This window comes from Podarcis pityusensis, assembly GCF_964106645.2.
Source record: "Podarcis pityusensis genome assembly, chromosome: 2".
NCBI lineage: Eukaryota > Metazoa > Chordata > Lepidosauria > Squamata > Lacertidae > Podarcis > Podarcis pityusensis.
In genome coordinates, this window is record NC_138029.1 from 119,819,999 (window position 1) to 119,838,104 (window position 18,106).

The 18,106-nt window shown below is 46.7% G+C and overlaps 1 protein-coding gene across 3 annotated transcripts; it reads right to left on the reverse strand.

Moving 5' to 3' along the window:
• Nucleotides 1–1,030: 1,030 nt before the first annotated feature.
• On the reverse strand, nucleotides 1,031–14,876 carry LOC308469452 (uncharacterized protein). 3 transcript variants are annotated; one of them, XM_080991933.1, is made up of 4 exons: nucleotides 14,731–14,876; nucleotides 9,201–10,128; nucleotides 5,759–5,870; nucleotides 1,031–3,533 (listed from the first exon to the last, which is right to left on the reverse strand). In XM_080991933.1, exons 2-4 carry the CDS (start codon nucleotides 10,005–10,007, stop codon nucleotides 2,278–2,280), a joined length of 2,175 nt encoding a protein of 724 aa, XP_080848059.1. In that variant the 5' UTR covers nucleotides 10,008–10,128; nucleotides 14,731–14,876; the 3' UTR covers nucleotides 1,031–2,277. The 3 variants fall into 3 exon arrangements, with proteins under 3 accessions (XP_080848059.1, XP_080848057.1, XP_080848058.1); XM_080991931.1 differs by having other exon boundaries at nucleotides 1,031–3,536; XM_080991932.1 differs by lacking the exon at nucleotides 14,731–14,876 and adding an exon at nucleotides 12,328–12,835 and having other exon boundaries at nucleotides 1,031–3,536.
• Between the last annotated feature and the right edge of the window lie 3,230 nt (nucleotides 14,877–18,106).

An 18,106-nucleotide genomic window follows, 5' to 3' on the forward strand; every position in this document is an offset into this window, starting at 1 on the left:
TCTAAATCACTGAGCCTCTTGGGCTTGCTGACTGGAAGGTCAACGGTTCAAGTCCCCGCAACGGAGTGAGCTCCCATTGCTCTGTCCCAGCTCCTGCCAGCCTAGCAGTTCGAAGGCATGCCAATGCAAGTAGATAAATAGGTACTGCTGTGGCAAGAAGGTAAACAGCATTTCCGTGTGCTCTGGTTTCCATCATGGTGTTCCGTTGCGCCAGAAGCAGTTTATAATAATAATAATAATAATTTATTATTTGTACTCCGCCCATCTGGCTGGGTTTCCCTGGCCACTCTGAGCGGCTTCCAACAAAGACCAAAAATACACTAAAATGTATTCTGAATGTCAGGTAGTTGTTTATTTCCTTGACATCTGGTGGAAGGGCGTTCCACAGGGCGGGAGCCACTACCAAGAAGGCTTTCTGCCTGGTTCCCCTGTAGTTTTGCTTCTCGCAATGAGGGAACCACCAGAAGGCCTTCGGCGCTGGACCTCAGCATCCGGGCTGAACGTTGGGGGTGGAGACGCTCCTTCAGTTATACTGGTCATGCTGATATACTGGTTTAGTCATGCTGGCCACATGACCCGGAAAGCTGTCTGTGGACAAACGTCGGCTCCCTCAGCCTGAAAGCGAGATGAGCACCGCAACCCCATAGTCGCCTTTGACTGGACCAGGGGTCCTTTAACTTTTTAAAATGCATACCTACCAATTTATGTAATATATTACTGAAGTCCAGAATGGGCCCCCTTCCTTCCTTTAAAGCAGGGAGGAGCCCCGCAGATGCTGCCAAACTAAAACTCTGATTGGTTCTCGGAAGGATGCCCATTGGGCAGGGCTGATGGGAGATGTTGTCAGCCACATCTGCAATAGCCAGAGATTCTCCACATTTGCCTTACAGCATAAATCGCCACCCTCTCCGAAAACACTGCAGTTCTATCCATTGTGGGGGATAATCATAAGAATGGATCACTCTGCTTTTATTCCTAGATTTTCCCCTTTCAATAAGCCTCACAGGTTGATATTTTTTACCCCAGTCTGTTTGTGTGTTAGATGCAATAATGTTTTTATGTATAATAATGGTTTTTCCAATAGATTTCATGCATTGTATTGTGAAATAACTTTGAGATGCTTCACAGAAAATGAGTCATAAATGAAATATAATAATAATAATAATAATAATAATAATAATAATAATAATACAGCCCAGGTGATAATGACTACGTCCGGAACAGATCTTTAAACAAATTTTACTGAATAAACATGTTCAGAACATGTTAGCTATGGAGGAGAGGGGGAAAGAAGAATAAATCGCCACCTAAGGAATATCATGCAAGACATAACAGGAGCAAAGGAACATATTATTTTAAGCAGACATACAGGAAAGGGGGGCTCTCTTAAGAGAAACTTAGACAAAGTTTGTTAAGAAGAAAGCTTAATCTTAAACAATATTATTAAGTTTCTGCCTTTCAGGCCTTCAAAACACTTCCTGATAACTTAGGAGTAAGTACTTCAAAAAGAACAAAATAAAACCCTACATTATTTAAATACTTAGAGTATTAGCCATTTTTCATCCGTAGATGCTGCTGACAGATAGATCCGAGTAGCAAACCTTGCATGATTTAAGACACGCCCCTGCAGGATTGAGAGTGCAAGGTCTCCTGCCAGTCTCTGGGCGGAGAGAGAGATTATCAGCAGAAGCTGAGCTCAGTTACCAAGGCATAGAAGCAGCCAGACCACAGCAAATCCTGGAACGTGGTGCCGGCCAAGTGCCCTAAAGGAAAATGCCAAAATGCCAAAAAGATTAGTGTTTTTTAAAAAAACAAAAATGGGAATATTATTATTTCAAATCATGCAATTAGCAATTCATGATATAATCAGCACATAACAACATGATTTTCAAAAAAATAAAAAAGGAGAAGTTGTCATTTTAAAAGTTTCCTGTGGATCCCAGCTTGAGCAGGCAGAAGAGCGAAACAGGCAGTTTTTAAAAAACGTTTCCCACGAACCCCCCTACCCTGGGGCAGGGGGAAGAAAGAGGGGAAGGGGGTTTTTTTGGGGGGGGTTCTCATGAACCCCAAGGGGAGGAGAAAAATTAGGAAGTTGGCATGAGATGTAATGATGGCTGTCCAAATCAAGAAGGGATAAAAACCTAAATTCTTGGGGTTGCAAAGGAAGAGAAGAAAAAGGCAAGGCAGAGTGTCAAAATACATCAGCGGGCAGGATGATACATTGCACGGATTAGTACATTCTTAGAAGAAAGAGATCTCCTCTTCCCCGGCGCTCCTCTATTCGTTTCTAACTTCATGCTCGCTGTGGGTTTTCTCGCAAGGAATAACCTCTGGATCTCCGCCGGCCGCGCTTTTCTCGCCCTTCTCTCCCGCGTGGACCGTGTGATGCCTGTGCAGTTCCGACTTGGACCTGAAGTTTTTCCCGCAGTCCGCGCACAGAAACGGCTTGGCCCCCGTGTGGGTTCTCTGATGAGAGATAAGGTTGGAGTTCCGGTTGAAGCTCTTCCCGCAATCCAGGCAAACGTAGGGCTTCTCACCCGTGTGGATCTTCTGGTGCCTGGTGAGGCTGGTGCTGTCGCAGAAGCTTTTCCCACAGTCCGAGCAGATGTACGGGGTTCCCCCCGTGTGGACTCTCTGATGACGGATAAGGCTCATGTTGGAATAGTAGCTCTTCCCGCACTCGGCGCACTCAAAAGGCTTCACCCCGGAGTGCGTCTTCTGGTGTGTGATGAGGTTCGAGCTCCACCGGAAGCCTTTCCCGCACTCCAGGCACGTGTAGGGCATTTCCCCCGTGTGGATTCTCTGATGAAGGGTGAGATCCGCCTTCCGGCAGAAGTTCTTCCCGCAGTCGGCGCAGTTGTACGGCTTCTCGCCCGTGTGGATCCTCTGGTGGATCCTCAGCTCCGACCTCTCGCAGAAGCCGACGCCGCACTCCAAGCACTTGTACGGCTTCTCTCCCTTGTGGATGATGGAGTGCCGGACCAGGTGAGACTTGACTCGGAAGCTCTTCCCGCAGTCCAGGCACTGGTAGGCCTTCTCCCCAGCGTGGATCCTCTGGTGGATCGTCAGGCCCGAGCTCTGGCAGAAACACTTGCCGCAGTCCAAGCACTTGTACGGCTTCTCTCCCGTGTGGATCCTCTGGTGCCGGACGAGGCTGGTGCTGTAATTGAAGCTCTTCCCGCAGTCCAGGCACTTGTAAGGCATGTCACCCGTGTGCGTCACCTTGAACTCGATGATGCTCGAGCTGTCCGGGAAGCCGCCGGCGTCCTCGTTCTTCACCGTGCGGATCCTCGGCTGGCTCACAGTTTCACCGAGCGTCTCGTCCCTCTCCTGAAGAGAAACGGGCTTCGCCCCTGGGGAACTTCCTCGATGCTCCTTGGGCCCCGGCCAACTTCCAGAGGCCTCTTCGGGCTTAACGCACCGGGGGTCCCCCTCCTCCTCCAGGCTGCCCATCACAACCCCGTTTGTTTCGTCTTCGTCATCGGAACGCTCTGGCCGATCTCGCTCTTCGTTGGGGGTCATTGGCTCCTCGCCTGCTGAGGTAGACAGAAAGAAGAAGAAGAAGGGTTTGGATTTGATATCCTGCTTTATCAATACCCTAAGGAGTCTCAAAGCGGCTAACATTCTCCTTTCCCTTCCTCCCCCACAACAAACACTCTGTGAGGTGAGTGGGGCTGAGAGACTTCAGAGAAGTGTGACTGGCCCAGGGTCACCCAGCAGCTGCATGTGGAGGAGCGGGGACACGAACCCGGTTCCCCAGATTACGAGACTACCGCTCTTAACCACTACACCACACATGAGAGAAGAATTTGAAAGCCTGCTTAGGATTCAGGATGAGCTATGGCAATCATCATACATGGGACCACCTATGTTGCCAGAGTAAGGCCAGGAAGATCTGTGTTCAAATCCAGACATGCAGCTCACTGGGCCAGTTGCTGCCTCTCTGTCTGAACTACCTCACAGGGTTCTTGTGAGGATGGAAGAGGAAGGGGTGGTAAGAAAAGAACAGTGTGTATGCTGCTTTTATTTATTTGCTGCATTTATATCCTATGTTTCACCCTGAGGAGATCATGGTGGCATGATCCACACTAACTTTTATCCACAGAACAACCCAGTGAGGTAGGCTAGAGAGAGAGAGAGAGAGAGAGAGAGAGAGAGAGAGAGAGAGATAGGTTCAAAAATACAATAATAGTTTTGACTCTGTGCTAGCGTTTGAGTGACAAAGGAAGTAAAAGGAGGTGGACAACAATTAAGGATTTATTATGTTTTCTGGATGTACTGGAAAGTCAATATAGAAAGGTTTATTGTTTTGTGTACATTCAATTGTAAGATAAAATATATGCGGAGGGACTTGACAGGAAGTCAAAATTGAAGAAAAGATTTTATAAGATAAAAGGGGGAAAATATTTATTTTCGTTATTATCACTATTATTTTGTGTGTGTGTTTGTGCATGTGTGTGTTTTGTATGGAATGTTTGGGAGGAAATAAGAGGGTAAATAACAAATAACAAACAAAATATTGATGTATGTAATTTTTATTTCTCAATTATATTTTGTGGTAGTATGGTTGTAATGTTTTTTGTAACATAAAATCATTCAATAAAAATTATTTTAAAAAGAGAGAGGGAGAGAGAGAGCACGTCTCGAGCTGTGGTCCACTTGGTCCTAGTTATCCACCCTAACCACAACACCAACAATGGTGCCATTCAAACACACCGGTCAGGTAATTAATAAGGAGCTATAAGAACCAGCCTCTTGTCTTTCAGGCCTTCTGCCTCAAGGTGACGCCCAGATTATAGAAACCTCTTCCTGGGTGCATTGTAAAGTGGCCCCCTTTTAGATCAGACCACAGCCCGTTGAGTCCAGCATCTGGAGGAGCCTAGCTCAGTTGGTGGAGCACGAGACTCTTAATCTCAGGGTTGTGGGTTTGAATCCCACCTTGGGCAAAAGATTCCTGCATTGCAGGGCATTGAACTAGATGACCCTCAGGGTCCCTTCCAACTGTACCATTCTATGATTCTAGAATTCTGAATACCCAATTGTTGTTTTGTATAACCGTTTCAAGCGATTTTTTGTCTTGTTTTGCTGTCTCTACACCTTTATTGAAAAATCTCAATAAATATTTTAAAAATGAAAACAAGCAAACTGGAGACCCTTAAAAACAACGCCTGAGTTACTCCAACAAGGCATATATATATATATATATATATATATATATATATATATTGCAGTGCTTGATTTATAACATAAAACGCAACAACTTTATAATGTGAGCAAGTATAAAACAAGACAGTTGCTAAGAACATGAATTGTTCCCAAAATATAATTATGAACATGCCTCTTACCTTAAACAAACTCTGTGAGAGGTGTGAGCTTGCTTTTGCCATGTAATCTAATTTATAATAGGTCTATAATTTTTTTAGTGTATTTTTATTAAAGATTTTCTTGATTTACAAAGGTATGTGCAATGTCTCTCTCTCGTATTTTTTTTCCACATAACACCTTTTTTTTTTACAAATCGGTTTTCCAACAAGACATTTTGACTCCCAAACTTTGAGGAGGGAGTCTTTCTCCTGTTGCTGTTGCTAAATCCTTGCAAGTCAGAAAGGCATTGGTCTTCAGGTGAACTACCAAGAAATCATCACCATCCACTTTCTGCCCCGTCTCTGGCATACACAGATTGAGGACCCTGCCTCATTGGAAGAAACCTTAGGCCTCATCTAGGCTTCAAAGCATCCGAAACCCTGCTCATCCTTACCCAGTGAGCTGGCGGCAACCGCGTCACCCTCCCCAAACGCCCGGTTCGGGTTGCAGTCCAGCAGAGCCTCTTCTGCCGCATCGAAATCCCGGCCTCTCTCTTTTGCCGGCACCTGAAACAGAAACAAAGATCCCATCTGGCATAGAGGGACAGAGAGCAGGAGAGGGCAGGACTAAGGTGTCAGTTTGCATTTCTTAGTACAGAAAGTATTGATCTGATGAATTGATGCTTTTGAATTATGGTGCTGGAGGAGACTCTTGAGAGTCCCATGGACTGCAAGGAGATCAAACGCATCCATTCTGAAGGAAATCAGCCCTGAGTGGTCACTGGAAGGACAGATCGTGAAGCTGAGGCTCCAATACTTTGGCCACCTCATGAGAAGAGAAGACTCCCTGGAAAAGACCCTGATGTTGGGAAAGATGGAGGGCACAAGGAGAAGGGGACGACAGAGGACGAGATGGTGGGACAGTGTTCTCGAAGCTACAGACATGAGTCTGACCAAACTGCGGGAGGCAGTGGAAGACAGGAGTGCCTGGCGTGCTCTGGTCCATGGGGTCACAAAGAGTCAGACACGACTAAACGACTAAACAACAACAACATAGAGATCTTTCCTATTCTGCATAGTTCCATCTGTGATGGAACTCCTACTTGGGGACTTCCCTGACTTTTTTCTGGCCCACGTAGGACCAGTCTGGATAGTTAGCCTTGGTAAAGACTTGATGTTTTCATCCCCCAAAAAGTTTTTGAGTTTCTGCAGAAATGAGGCTGCATTTTAATGTTGTATTTTAATCTTGTTTTTTAAGTTGTATTTCAATCAATTGTTTTATATCTGGTGTTAGCCGCCCTGAGCCCGGTCTTGGCTGGGGAGGGCGGGGTATAAATAAAATTTATTATTATTATTATAGTTCAAGAGGGTTCTGGAAGGTTTCTTCTCTGCGTGAAAGAAACAAGCAGAAGGTTAATGATGTTTGGGTTATTCCTTTCCTTCAGAGAAGCTGAGTACAGCTGGCTTAAACTGGTCCTGTTATCTCTTTCTGTCAAGGTCATGCTGACTATAATAGTAAGGCCAGAAGAGCCTGGGTCTCACGCTTTCTCTTTCTATCTCTTTCCCTCCTGGTGTGGTGTTCTGTACATAGATAATGTTAAGCCTTTAGTCTTATTATAAGTCATTGTAAGTTTAAGTTAACTTTGCTGCAACTGGATTTCTTATGGACAGTGCCAATCCTGAATGTATTGGATTTGTGACCATGATGCTCATTTGCCTTCAGGAGCAGTAAAGCTCTACTGGATGAAATATCCATTTCCTTTGGTTTATATTTTGGGAATCCCACATCGTGCTTAAGTTTTTACTCTGCTAACTATACACTAGAATCTGCTCTGGGTCAATATTGAGTAGAATTTCAATGGCATAGGGAACCTGAATTCTCATCAAATTTCATACAGGTGAGGTGGGAAGGGGACAGTAGCTAGCGCAGAGAATAACCAACAAGTGCAGATGGCAGATTTGGGCCAAAAGTTAGGAGAACATGTAAAAGGAAGTCCATCTGCAAGCAGCGCATGGTTAAACTATAAGGCGCGTCCCCAAAGGAGGCAGTGATGGCCGCCAACTTTGAGGGCTTTAAAAGGATTAGAAAATTTTGTGGAGAAGAGGGCTATCAATGGCTACTCGCCACAATGGCTATGTTCTATTAATTTTATTAATTGTAATGCCACATCCCTGCTTTACAGAATCTCCAGAACTCGTTCTAAAAATCTAAAAACTTATTTGTATTAGTGTGTGTGTGTGTGTGTGTGTGTGTGTAATATAGGCTGATACTGTATTTTAATGCTGTACAGTGGTACATCGGGTTAAAAGGGGTCCATTCTTAACCTGAAACTGTTCTTAACCTGAGGTACCCCTTTAGCTAATGGGGCCTCCTGCCGCCGCCGCGCAATTTCTGTTCTCATCCTGAAGCAAGTTCTTAACCCGAGTTACTATTTAGGGGTTAGCGGAGTCTGTAACCTGAAGCGTATGTAACCTGAGGTACCACTGTATATAGCCAGTGTTGATGGTGGCTCAGCTCCAAAACGGAGTCTGGTCCAAAGAAAAGATCTAGAATTCTTCTGAACAATGCAGGAAACCCCCCCGCCCCACCAAAGTGCAGCTTTGCTCCAATGCAAGAATGTTAAAATGAAGTTGAAATAGATACAGCTACTAATATGTTGTTGTTGTTGTTATCTATTAAATTTGTATGCTGCCATTCACCCACAGATCTCAGGCCGGTTCACGACATAAAATGACAATACAAAAAACACAAAATACATAATAAAAATAAGAACAGCAACAAACCAATCATTCCCCCCCACAGAACATTTAAAAAGGTGTCAATCAGCCAAATGCCTGATTGAAGAGGAACATTTTTGCCTGGTGCCTAAAGGTGTACAGTCATACCTCGGGTTACAGACGCTTCAGGTTGCGTTTTTTCGGGTTGCGGACCGCCGAAACCTGGAAGTACCGGAACAGGTTACTTCTGGGTTTTGGCAGTCACACATGTGCAGATTGCTGAATTATGCTAAATCTTTGCGCATAAGCGCCAAATTGCAACCCGCGCATGCGCCGACGCGGCTTGCGAACGTGCATCCCGCATGAACCACGTTCGCAACCCGAGCGTCCACTGTATAATGAAGACGCCAGGCAAACTTCCCTGGGGAGAGCATTCCACAGGCAGGGAGCCACTGCAGAAAAGGCCCTGTTCTCGCATTGCCACCCTCCGGACCTCTTGTGAGTCAGAGGCTCTGAATACCTGCTGTTGCGGAGATTGCTGGTGAGCAGAAGCAAAGTGTGCTCATGTCCCGCTTGTGGGGCTTCCTGCTGGGGATCTGGGCAGCCAATGGGAGAAGAGGATGCTGCACTAGATGGGCCATGGGTCTGATGTAGCTCCCAGACTCTTCGTATGCTGGCTAGGGAGCACGTATTTTTCGCTCTATAAGACGCACTTTTTCCCTCCTGAAAGGGGAAATTTGTGTGCGTCTTATGGGGCGAGTGCAGGCTGCGCAGCTATCCCAGAAGCCAGAACAGCGCTCGAAACCTCTTCAGGGCAGGGGGAGCCTTCATCCCGCTGCCCTGAAGACGCTTCACGCGGCTATCCCAGAAGCCAGAACAGCAATCTACTTGCACTTTGAGGTGCTTTCGAAGTGCTAGGTTGGCAGGAGCAGGGACCGAGCAACAGGAGCTCACCCCTTCATGGGGATTCGAACTGCCGACCTTCTGATCGACAAGTCCTAGGCTCTGTGGTTTAACCCACAGCACCACCTGCGTCCCACTGAGCTGTCTAAGGAATACTTAAATAAAATTTTAAAAAAGAGGAAATGGATCACCCCTCCCCCCCCAAAAAATAAAACGTTATGCAATGCTGCATAAAACTCGTATGCATCCAGCCCAAACAGTGCGCCTCACCCCCACCTGCTCCTCCAGCTGTTCGGGCTTCCTCTTCCTCTGCCGAAACCCCTCCGCCAGGGCCACCGCCTGGGCACAGCTCTTGGGGCAGCCCTCCATGACCCAGCTCTGTACCTCCGGCGGCAGGACGGCCAGGAACTGCTCCAGGATCACCAGCTCCAGGATCTGCTCCTTGGTGTGCCTCTCCGGCTTCAGCCACCGGCAGCAGAGGAACCAGAGGCGGCTGCAGGCCTCTTGGGGCCCCTCCGCCTCCCGGTAGCAAAACTGCCGGAAGCGCTGGCGCTGGATCTCAGAAATGACGGCGTCCTCGTCCGGGGCCCCTTCTTCCTGCAGGGGCCCCGAGGGATCCATGCTCGGCGGGTCCTCTTGGGATGCCCTAACAAGGCCAGGCTGGGTTTGGGTCTCCCACTCTTCTGTGAGGCACCCGGTGGCTTCTGTCTCCAGTTTGATGGAGGGTGGAAAAGTCTGGATATTCTTCTGGTGTGGAGAGTCCAATGCCTGTGGGCTCCTCTCGTCGGAGCTTTGGGAGTCTGCTGCCCTTGGCAGCTCCCTCCACTGTGACTCCACATCCACAAACAGCCCTGGTTTGTATTTAAAACGCTGGCCTGGCAAACTCGGCAAATAATCCCCGACGTTGACGGCCCGGGTGACACCGGGACCATCATTTCCTTCTGCCCACGCCATGGGGTCTGCTGCTCCAGCCTCCTCCTCCCTCTCTTCCATTTCCTCCTCCGTCACCGATGGCACAGCCCGATCTAGCCTGGATGGGAACGTGGCACCCAAATCTGGCAGCGCTCCCTGATCAGCAGACATCGCGGCAACTTCGCTCCTGCAGGGCAGCCTCCCAAGGTCTCTCTGCCTCTCTCCAGATTTTAATTGGGGATCGCCAAGTGTCTAGAAACGAGAGCAAATCATGTTCCAAAGAAGCTGTTTCCTGGAGGAAAGACACAGAAACAAAACAACGTAAGGAGAGACCTGTTGCATCAGGGCAAAGGCCCGTCTAGTCCTGTTCTCGAAGTGGCCAAACGGAAGTCTCTTAGGCAGGGTTCAAAATCCCCCAGATGCCAGGCTCATTTTGCAACCGGCGCAGGTCCAATTACGACCACATGGAGATCTCTGAATGCCAGGTGGGCGACTGACATCTCCATCTGGCTGCCCCTCCAGCTTTCTTAAGCAGGTAATAATAAATAATAATTTGTTTATTTCTACCCCAGCCACTCGGGGTGGCTTTCAACAGAACACTAAAAAACAAAATAAAACCTTCAGTGAAGGAATATATGAAAAAATATGGTTCCAGAACTGGAATATTAATAGATAACGTGTAAAACATGCAGGGGTAAGCAAGGAAATAATAAAAGAATCAGCTGAACAATGATTACATTATAACAACACAACAAGGCGGAAGAAGAAGAAGGGGGGGGAGAGATCACACATGGGTGAAGAGGAGTTTGAAATATTATTTATAATATAAAATCTTTAATATAAGATCCCTCTATATTTGTATACAGCAAAGAGAAGTTTAGAGTAATTTGGTATATTTTAATTTAGTTAATTCTGTAATAGATTTATGTTAGAAAATGAATATGGATGTTGAATTTGATGTTTGTAATTTTTCTTTTTTCGGTTTTTTTTGGGGGGGAAACTTCAAACGTTAAAAACTTCCCTAAACAGGGTTGCCTTCAGATGTCTTCTAAAAGCCAGATAGTTGTTTATTTCCTTGACATCTGATGGGAGGGTGTTCCACAGAGCGGGTGCCACCACCGAGAAGGCCCTCTGCCTGGTGAGCAGAAGAGCTTGCTTATATCCCACCCTTTTCTCCAGGGAGCACTTGGGTCACCCCGCTCCTCAGTTAATCCCTACAATGACCCTGTGAGGTAAGTTAAGAGGCTGTGACTGACTCCCAGGTCACGCAGCGAGCGTCATGACCAAGTGGGAATTTGAACCCTGATCTACCACGTCCTAGTCCAAAACTCTAGCCCAGGGATCAGGAAACTTTTTCAGCAGGGGGCCAGTCCACTGTCCCTCAGACCTTGTGGGGGGCCAGACTATATTTTGGGAAAAAATAATGAATGAATTCCTATGCTCCACAAATAACCCAGAGATGCATTTTAAATAAAAGCACAGATTCTACTCATGTAAAAACACGCTGATTCCCGGACCGTCCACGGGCCGGATTGAGAAGGCAATTGGGCCGGATCCGGCCCCCAGGCCTTAGTTTGCCTAACCATGCTCTAATCACTACACCACCATGGTTTCCTAGAGTTCTTCTGCTACGGGGCAGCTCTATAAATTAAGTAGGTGAATAAATATGGGGAAAGCAAAATGTCACTTAGAGCAGGATCTGAAATATTTTCCTTGAAGCTTGACTTTGTTTTATTCTGGATTGTTTTAGTTGATTAGTTGCAGTTCCCAGTTCAGTCGGTATTCAGACCCATATACTGCCTTCAACAGTCAAGGCAAAACATAGCCATTGAGGCTAGCGATCACTGATCGTGTTCTCTTTGAAACCCAAACTGGGAGACACGTGAACTAGAGTGAGAGAGATCAACATGTTCATTTGACGGCCTGCTCTCTTTCAATCCCATTCAAAGCAGTTGTCCAAAGAGGAGGCAGAAAAACTTGTATTCTGCCTCTGGAGCAGAGATTCTCTTCCGATCCAGGTATAGACAATACTGAACTAGATGAGCCAATGGTCTGGCTTTGTGTAAAGTAGCTTCATTTTAACTTTATTATTCAGGTCAAAGTCTTGGTCAAGAACCTCACCCGTCCAACAAATGACAACCAAATTGGGCAAGTCAAGTTGTTATTGTATTGTTTTATACACCTTTAGGTGCCAGGCGAAAAGGTTCCTCTTCAACCAGGCCTTTGGCTGATTAACATCCCTTTGAAATGTGTTGAGGGAGGGGGCGGTTAGTGGTATGTTTTCGTTCTTATTATGTATTTTGTATTTTTTTATGTTGTAATTTGATGTCACGAATCTCCCCGAGATATACGGGTGAAGGGCAGTATACAAATTTTTAATAATAATGACACTGACAATAACAATAATATATTCTTGCATTGAATCAAAGCTGCACTTTGGGGGGGGGGGGTTCTGTGTTGTTCAGAAGAATTCTAGATATTTTCTTCTTACCAGACTCAGTTTTTGAACTAAGGCACCATCAACCATGGCTATTTACTGGAGATCTGCTGCCTCTGGGTGGGAGACTCCGTAAAGCATGGATGTAGCACTCTTGGACTACAATTCCCACCATCCCCTGACCTTTGGCCACAATTGATTAGATTATTCATTCACATTTCAATCCGGTGATGGGAAAGAACCTCTCCTAGAGACCTTGGAGGACCACTAGAGATTGGAGCAGACAATTCTGGGCTAGACAAACCCTTTAATGGGGAACTTTATGGGACTCCCAGATGCTGCTGGATTCATGATATATCATCCCTCTTGATTTAACTTTCTACATAACATTTGGAAAAATGTGGATTTATTTTTTTTTTAAGATGGGAAGACCAGGGTGGGATACATCCATGGCTGCCTTATACTGAGTTAGGATGGAATCATCAAACATCTAAAGGGCTCTCACATGGAAGATTCAGCAACCTATGGATTCACATTACAAGATCGGTGATTCTGACCGCGGAGCAGACTCCCTCCGGAGATTTTAAAGCAGAAGTTGGCCAGTGGTCATGTATAATCTAGTTGAGATTCCTGCATTGCTTTGTTTGTTTGTTTTATTAGATTTATCTACCGCCCATCACAAGATCTCAGAACAGTTCACAAGGTAAGAACACAAGGTAAAAGTACAAATAAAAAGTTAAAATAAAAACAAAATAATAATCCCCCCCTCCTACAAACACATTTAAAGAGTGTAGAATGTTAATCAGCCAAAGGCCTGGTTGAAGAGCAACGTTTTCACCTGGTCTAAAGATATAAATAATAATAATAATAATAATAATAATAATAATAATAATTATTATTATTATTATTATTTATTTGTACCCCACCCATCTGGCTGGGTTTCTCCAGCCACTCTGGGCGGCTTCCAAAAAAGATTAAAAATACATTAAAATGTCACACATTAAAAACTTCCCTGGACAGGGCTGCCTTCAGATGTCTTCTGAATGTCAGGTAGTTGTTTATCTCTTTGACATCTGATGGGAGGGCGTTGCGCAGGGGGGGCGCCACTACCCAGAAGGCTCTCTGCCTGATTCCCTGTAGCTTTTCTTCATGCAATGAGGGAACCACCAGAAGACCCTCGGTGCTGGACCTCAGCGTCTGGGCAGAACGATGGGGGTGGAGATGCTCCTTCAGATATACTGGGCCAAGGCCGTTTAGGGCTTTAAAGGTCAACACCAACACTTTGAATTGTGCTCGAAAACATATATAATGAAGGTGCCAGGCGAGCCTCCCTGGGGAAAGCATTCCACAAATGGGGAGCCACTGCAGAGAAGGCCCTGTTCTTGTGTTGTCATCCTCTGTACCTCTTGCGGAGGGGGCACAGGAGGAAGGGCCTCAGTGAATGTTTTCAGGGTCTGGTTAGTTCATATAGAGGTAGTCCTTGAGATATTGCAGTGCCAGCGGCGTAGCTAGCCGCCTGGGGTGGCCTGCGTGCTGGTGCAGGGCACACCAGAATCCCAGTGCCTGAGCCCCGTTCTCCTCTGGCGCTCAAGCACTCAGAGCCTGCAGGGAGTCCGTCTACCATAGGCAAACTCGGCCATCCAGATGTTTTGGGACTACAACTCCCATGATCCCTAGCTAACAGGACCAGTGGTCACGGATGATGGGAACTGTAGTCCCAAAACATCTGGAGGGCTGAGTTTGCCTATGCCTGGTCTACCACCTCCTCCTCAGCTGTAGAGCAGCTGAGGGCCCTTTCGGGCACCGCGGAGCCTGCAGGTGCCCAATCCACGGTGTTATTCCAATAAGAGATGCATGGCTTGGCTATGCCTCTGGCAGTACTGAGGAACAGATGACCCTTTGGGTCCCTTCCAACTCTACAATTCTATTATTCTACCTAGCTCAGCCCTTTCTGCACTGACTGGCAGCAGCCCTCCTGGATTTCAGCCCTACATGAAAATGTCGGGGGATGAATTTGGGACCACCTTCTGCACGCCTTCTGCTCCTCCCTCACATTTGAGATGACTTCATCCCGTTCCCGGATAGGAACGCAGGGCGCCGCCTTGCACAGAGTCAGACCGTGGGGATCCATCCAGCCCAGCGCTGCCCACACTGGCCGGCAGCGCCTCTCCAGGAGTTTCAAGCAGGGGGCGTTCCCAGCCCGAAATGAGGATGGCAGGATTTGAACCCGGGACCCTCTGCCTGCAGAGCTGGTGTCTCTGGGCCTGCGGGGCGCAGCTGCAAGACCTCCCTAGGGAGGAGAGGAGGGGGAGAACTCCCTCGGGGGCTGCACCGCTTTCACCCCTCCTGCACCCCCCTCCCCCTAAGCAGCCCCGCCCTTCCCGGCCCTGCCATTGCATCTCCGCGCGCGCGCCCGGCCCGCTGCGCATCCCCGCTTCGACCCTTCCCTTGCCATACCACGCGGCCTCCATTCATCTCCTGCTGTGCAGCTGCTCCGAGCATTCCAACCGGAAGGAACTCTCGAGTGGTTTTTTTTTCCCCCTTCTTCTTCTCCTCCCCTGGAGTCTCCCTCCCACTCCCGTTCCCACAAAGCTCGGCTTCGAAGTTCGCTTCGCCTCTCTAGGAGTTTCGTTCGACGGCGCTCGGCTGCCTTAACCCTTCGAATACCCACACGGGAAATAAGAAGAGACGTGCGGGGTTTCGGAAACGAATAACACAGGAGTGGTTGGTTGGTTGGTTGGTTTTCCCGCAGGCAGGGGAGCAGAGAAGCAGTCGCTCATTATTAGTGGCCCGGTGGATGCTGAGAATATGAGCAACTGATTTGGTGGTTTGGTTGTTTATTTAAAAAAATTAATTAGATCTTTCTTTGCACTTGCAACTGCGCAAAAACGTTACAGCATTTTCTCACAAATACAAAGCATCTTAAAAAGCAGAGACATCACCTTGCCAACGAAGGTCCATATAGATAAAGCGATGGTTTTCCCAGTCGTGAGGTATGGAAGTGAGAGCTGGACCATAAAGAAGGCTGATCGCCGAAGAATAGATGCTTTTGAATTATAGTGCTGGAGGAGACTGCAAGAAGATCAAACCTATCCATTCTTAAGGAAATCAGCCCTGAGTGCTCACTGGAAGGACAGATCCTGAGGCTGAGGCTCCACTACTTTGGCCACCTCATTAGAAGAGAAGACTCCCTGGAAAAGACCCTGCCTGGTGTGCTCTGGTCCAGGGGGTCACGAAGAGTCGGACACGACTAAACGACAACAACATACTTAGCGGAGCAGCCCAACACCACATTACATCAGTAAGCACTCGATCGTTTAGTGTGACACTTTGGAACTCCCTGCCTATTGATAAATTAAAGCAGACACCTTCACTGTATTCTGCTGAAGATATTGCACATTTTATGAAATGGTGTAATGGCTGAGAGTGTTGGAGAGCAGGGTTCGAAACCCCACTCAGCCATGGAGCTCATTGGAGCAGTCACCATCTCTTAGCCTAACCTACCTCACAGAGTTATTGTGAGGAAGGAAAACCACATACATCACCTTGAGATCCTTGGGAAAAAGGTGCTCTAGACATGCAAATACAGTGGTACCTCAGGTTAAGAACTTACGGTAATTCGTTCTGGAGGACCATTCTTAACCTGAAGCTGTTCTTAACCTGAAGCACCACTTTAGCTAATGGGGCCTCCTGCTGCCGCCGTGCCGCCGGAGCACGATTTCTGTTCTCATCCTGAAGCAAAGTTCTTAACCTGAAGCACTGTTTCTGGGTTAGCGGAGTCTGTAACCTGAAGCGTATGTAACCTGAAGCGTATGTAACCTGAGGTACCACTGTACATCACCTTGAGATCCTTGGGGAAAAGGTGCTCTAGACATGCAAATACAGTGGTACCTCAGGTTAAGAACTTACGGTAATTCGTTCTGGAGGACCATTCTTAACCTGAAGCTGTTCTTAACTTGAAGCACCACTTTAGCTCATGGGGCCTCCTGCTGCTGCCGTGCCGCCGGAGCACGATTTCTGTTCTCATCCTGAAGCAAAGTTCTTAACCTGAAGCACTATTTCTGGGTTAGCGGAGTCTGTAACCTGAAGCGTATGTAACCTGAAGCGTATGTAACCTGAGGTACCACTGTACATCACCTTGAGATCCTTGGGAAAAAGGTGCTCTAGACATGCAAATAAATAAGTACCTACATAACTCAGAAATTTCACCCCCCAGCAGCTTCTATTTTAGTTGCCTGGTTTCAGCTATTTGTGTGTGTGACCTGTCCCATTTAACAACACCCAAGAGGAGTAAGGCCTTAATCAGGGATGTCGGGAAACCGAGAGCTGAAAAATCAGAGAAGCAAGGAGCCCCATTTAGTGCACCAGCTGTTCCTGAAATGAGCAAAAAATGTCAGGGAGGGAAACAGCTGCTGCAGCTGCTACAGGCTTTTTAAAAAATTATTAAATCTTTAGTGGTTTAAAATACAAAGATACAAACATACAATGGAGGTAAGTATTTCAGAGTTAAATACAAAAAGAAAAGAAAGGAAAGGGAAAAAAGGAAAATTTTGAAACAAAGATAAAAAAAATGTTAAAATGGAAAAAAAAGACCAAAGATTTAAAAGACATTATATCTATCAAATAATAATAATTTTTTTGCAGCTGCTACAGGCTTTAATTACAGCGACTGAAGCCTTGCTGAGAATCTCTGAGTTTCAAAGGTCTAACAGAGACCGGGAAAAGGAAGGACATATTTTTCCTGCCTTTGAGAACCCATTCACCAAAGTCAAAGGCATTTCTTCTCTAAGGGTGCAATCGTAGACACACTTCTCTTGGAGCTGTGGTGGTTGGTTCGTGAGGGTGAATGGGGCACTGCCCCACCAACACTGATCTGCCCTCTGCCTGCCCACATTATTACTTTCAACCAGGCCACAGGAGGGCACTGGCTGGCAGCTTCTCTGTGTTGCCCCTGTAGAACTCAGCAGAAGAAGAAGAAGAAGAGTTTGGATTTGATATCCCGCTTTATCACTACCCGAAGGAGTCTCAAAGCGGCTAACAATCTCCTTTTCCCTTCCTCCCCCACAACAAACACTCTGTGAGGTGAGTGGGGCTGAGAGACTTCAGAGAAGTGTGACTGGCCCAAGGTCACCCAGCAGCTGCATGTGGAGAAGCAGGGAATCGAACCCGGTTCACCAGATTACGAGTCCACCACTCTTAACCACTACACCACACTGGCAGAGAAGAGGATAGGGCCAAAACTAGAATTAATTGCCTGTGCTCTGCCGCCACCTACTGTCGACCTCCCTTCATCCCACCCTATCAGTCTCAATGGGCACCAGCCCCTGCTTCTTCTGGGGACAATTTTACCTGGAAACAGCTGGGAACTGAACCTGACACCTTTGGCAAAGTGTACTCTTTCCTGTTGAGCAGTGGATTAATCAACACATTGTCTCTTGGCATCTTTGTTCCCCACACCTGTTGAACACTCGCCTGCCTGGAAGGGCTCCTGTCTGTGTTTTTGTGTGTCTCAAATAGATGCCTACTACAGGCACAACTCCAACATGCAAAAGTTTTTCTTCCTAGGATGGTGATAAAGTTCAGCTGATGGAAGTCATAACCCGAAAACCATTTTTGGCTAACTTCATTTTAACTCCTCATTTCTAATGTATATGTCATGCAAACTGCTTAGAGGTTTGGAGGATGAAGCAGTATACACATCTTGTATTTGTTTATCTGTTTTTCCTTATTTTAAAGTTTAATTGAAATATGCACCCCATTGAATATTGTAGTAGTAGTAATAAATGATGGCATTATAATTTGGTAGGAATAAGTTGGAAACTTTTGCAAGCAA

What these genes read in the sequence shown, in the direction of transcription:
- LOC308469452 (XM_080991931.1), bottom strand. Translation starts at nt 10,007, where the DNA reads ATGTCTGCTGATCAGGGAGCGCTGCCAGATTTGGGTGCCACGTTCCCA. An exon ending in CCGAACAGCTGGAGGAGCAG is followed by an intron (nt 5,871 to 9,200) that starts GTGGGGGTGAGG and finishes TTTCTGTTTCAG; the next exon opens with GTGCCGGCAAAAGAGAGAGG. An exon ending in GGTTGCCGCCAGCTCACTGG is followed by an intron (nt 3,537 to 5,758) that starts GTAAGGATGAGC and finishes TGTCTACCTCAG; the next exon opens with CAGGCGAGGAGCCAATGACC.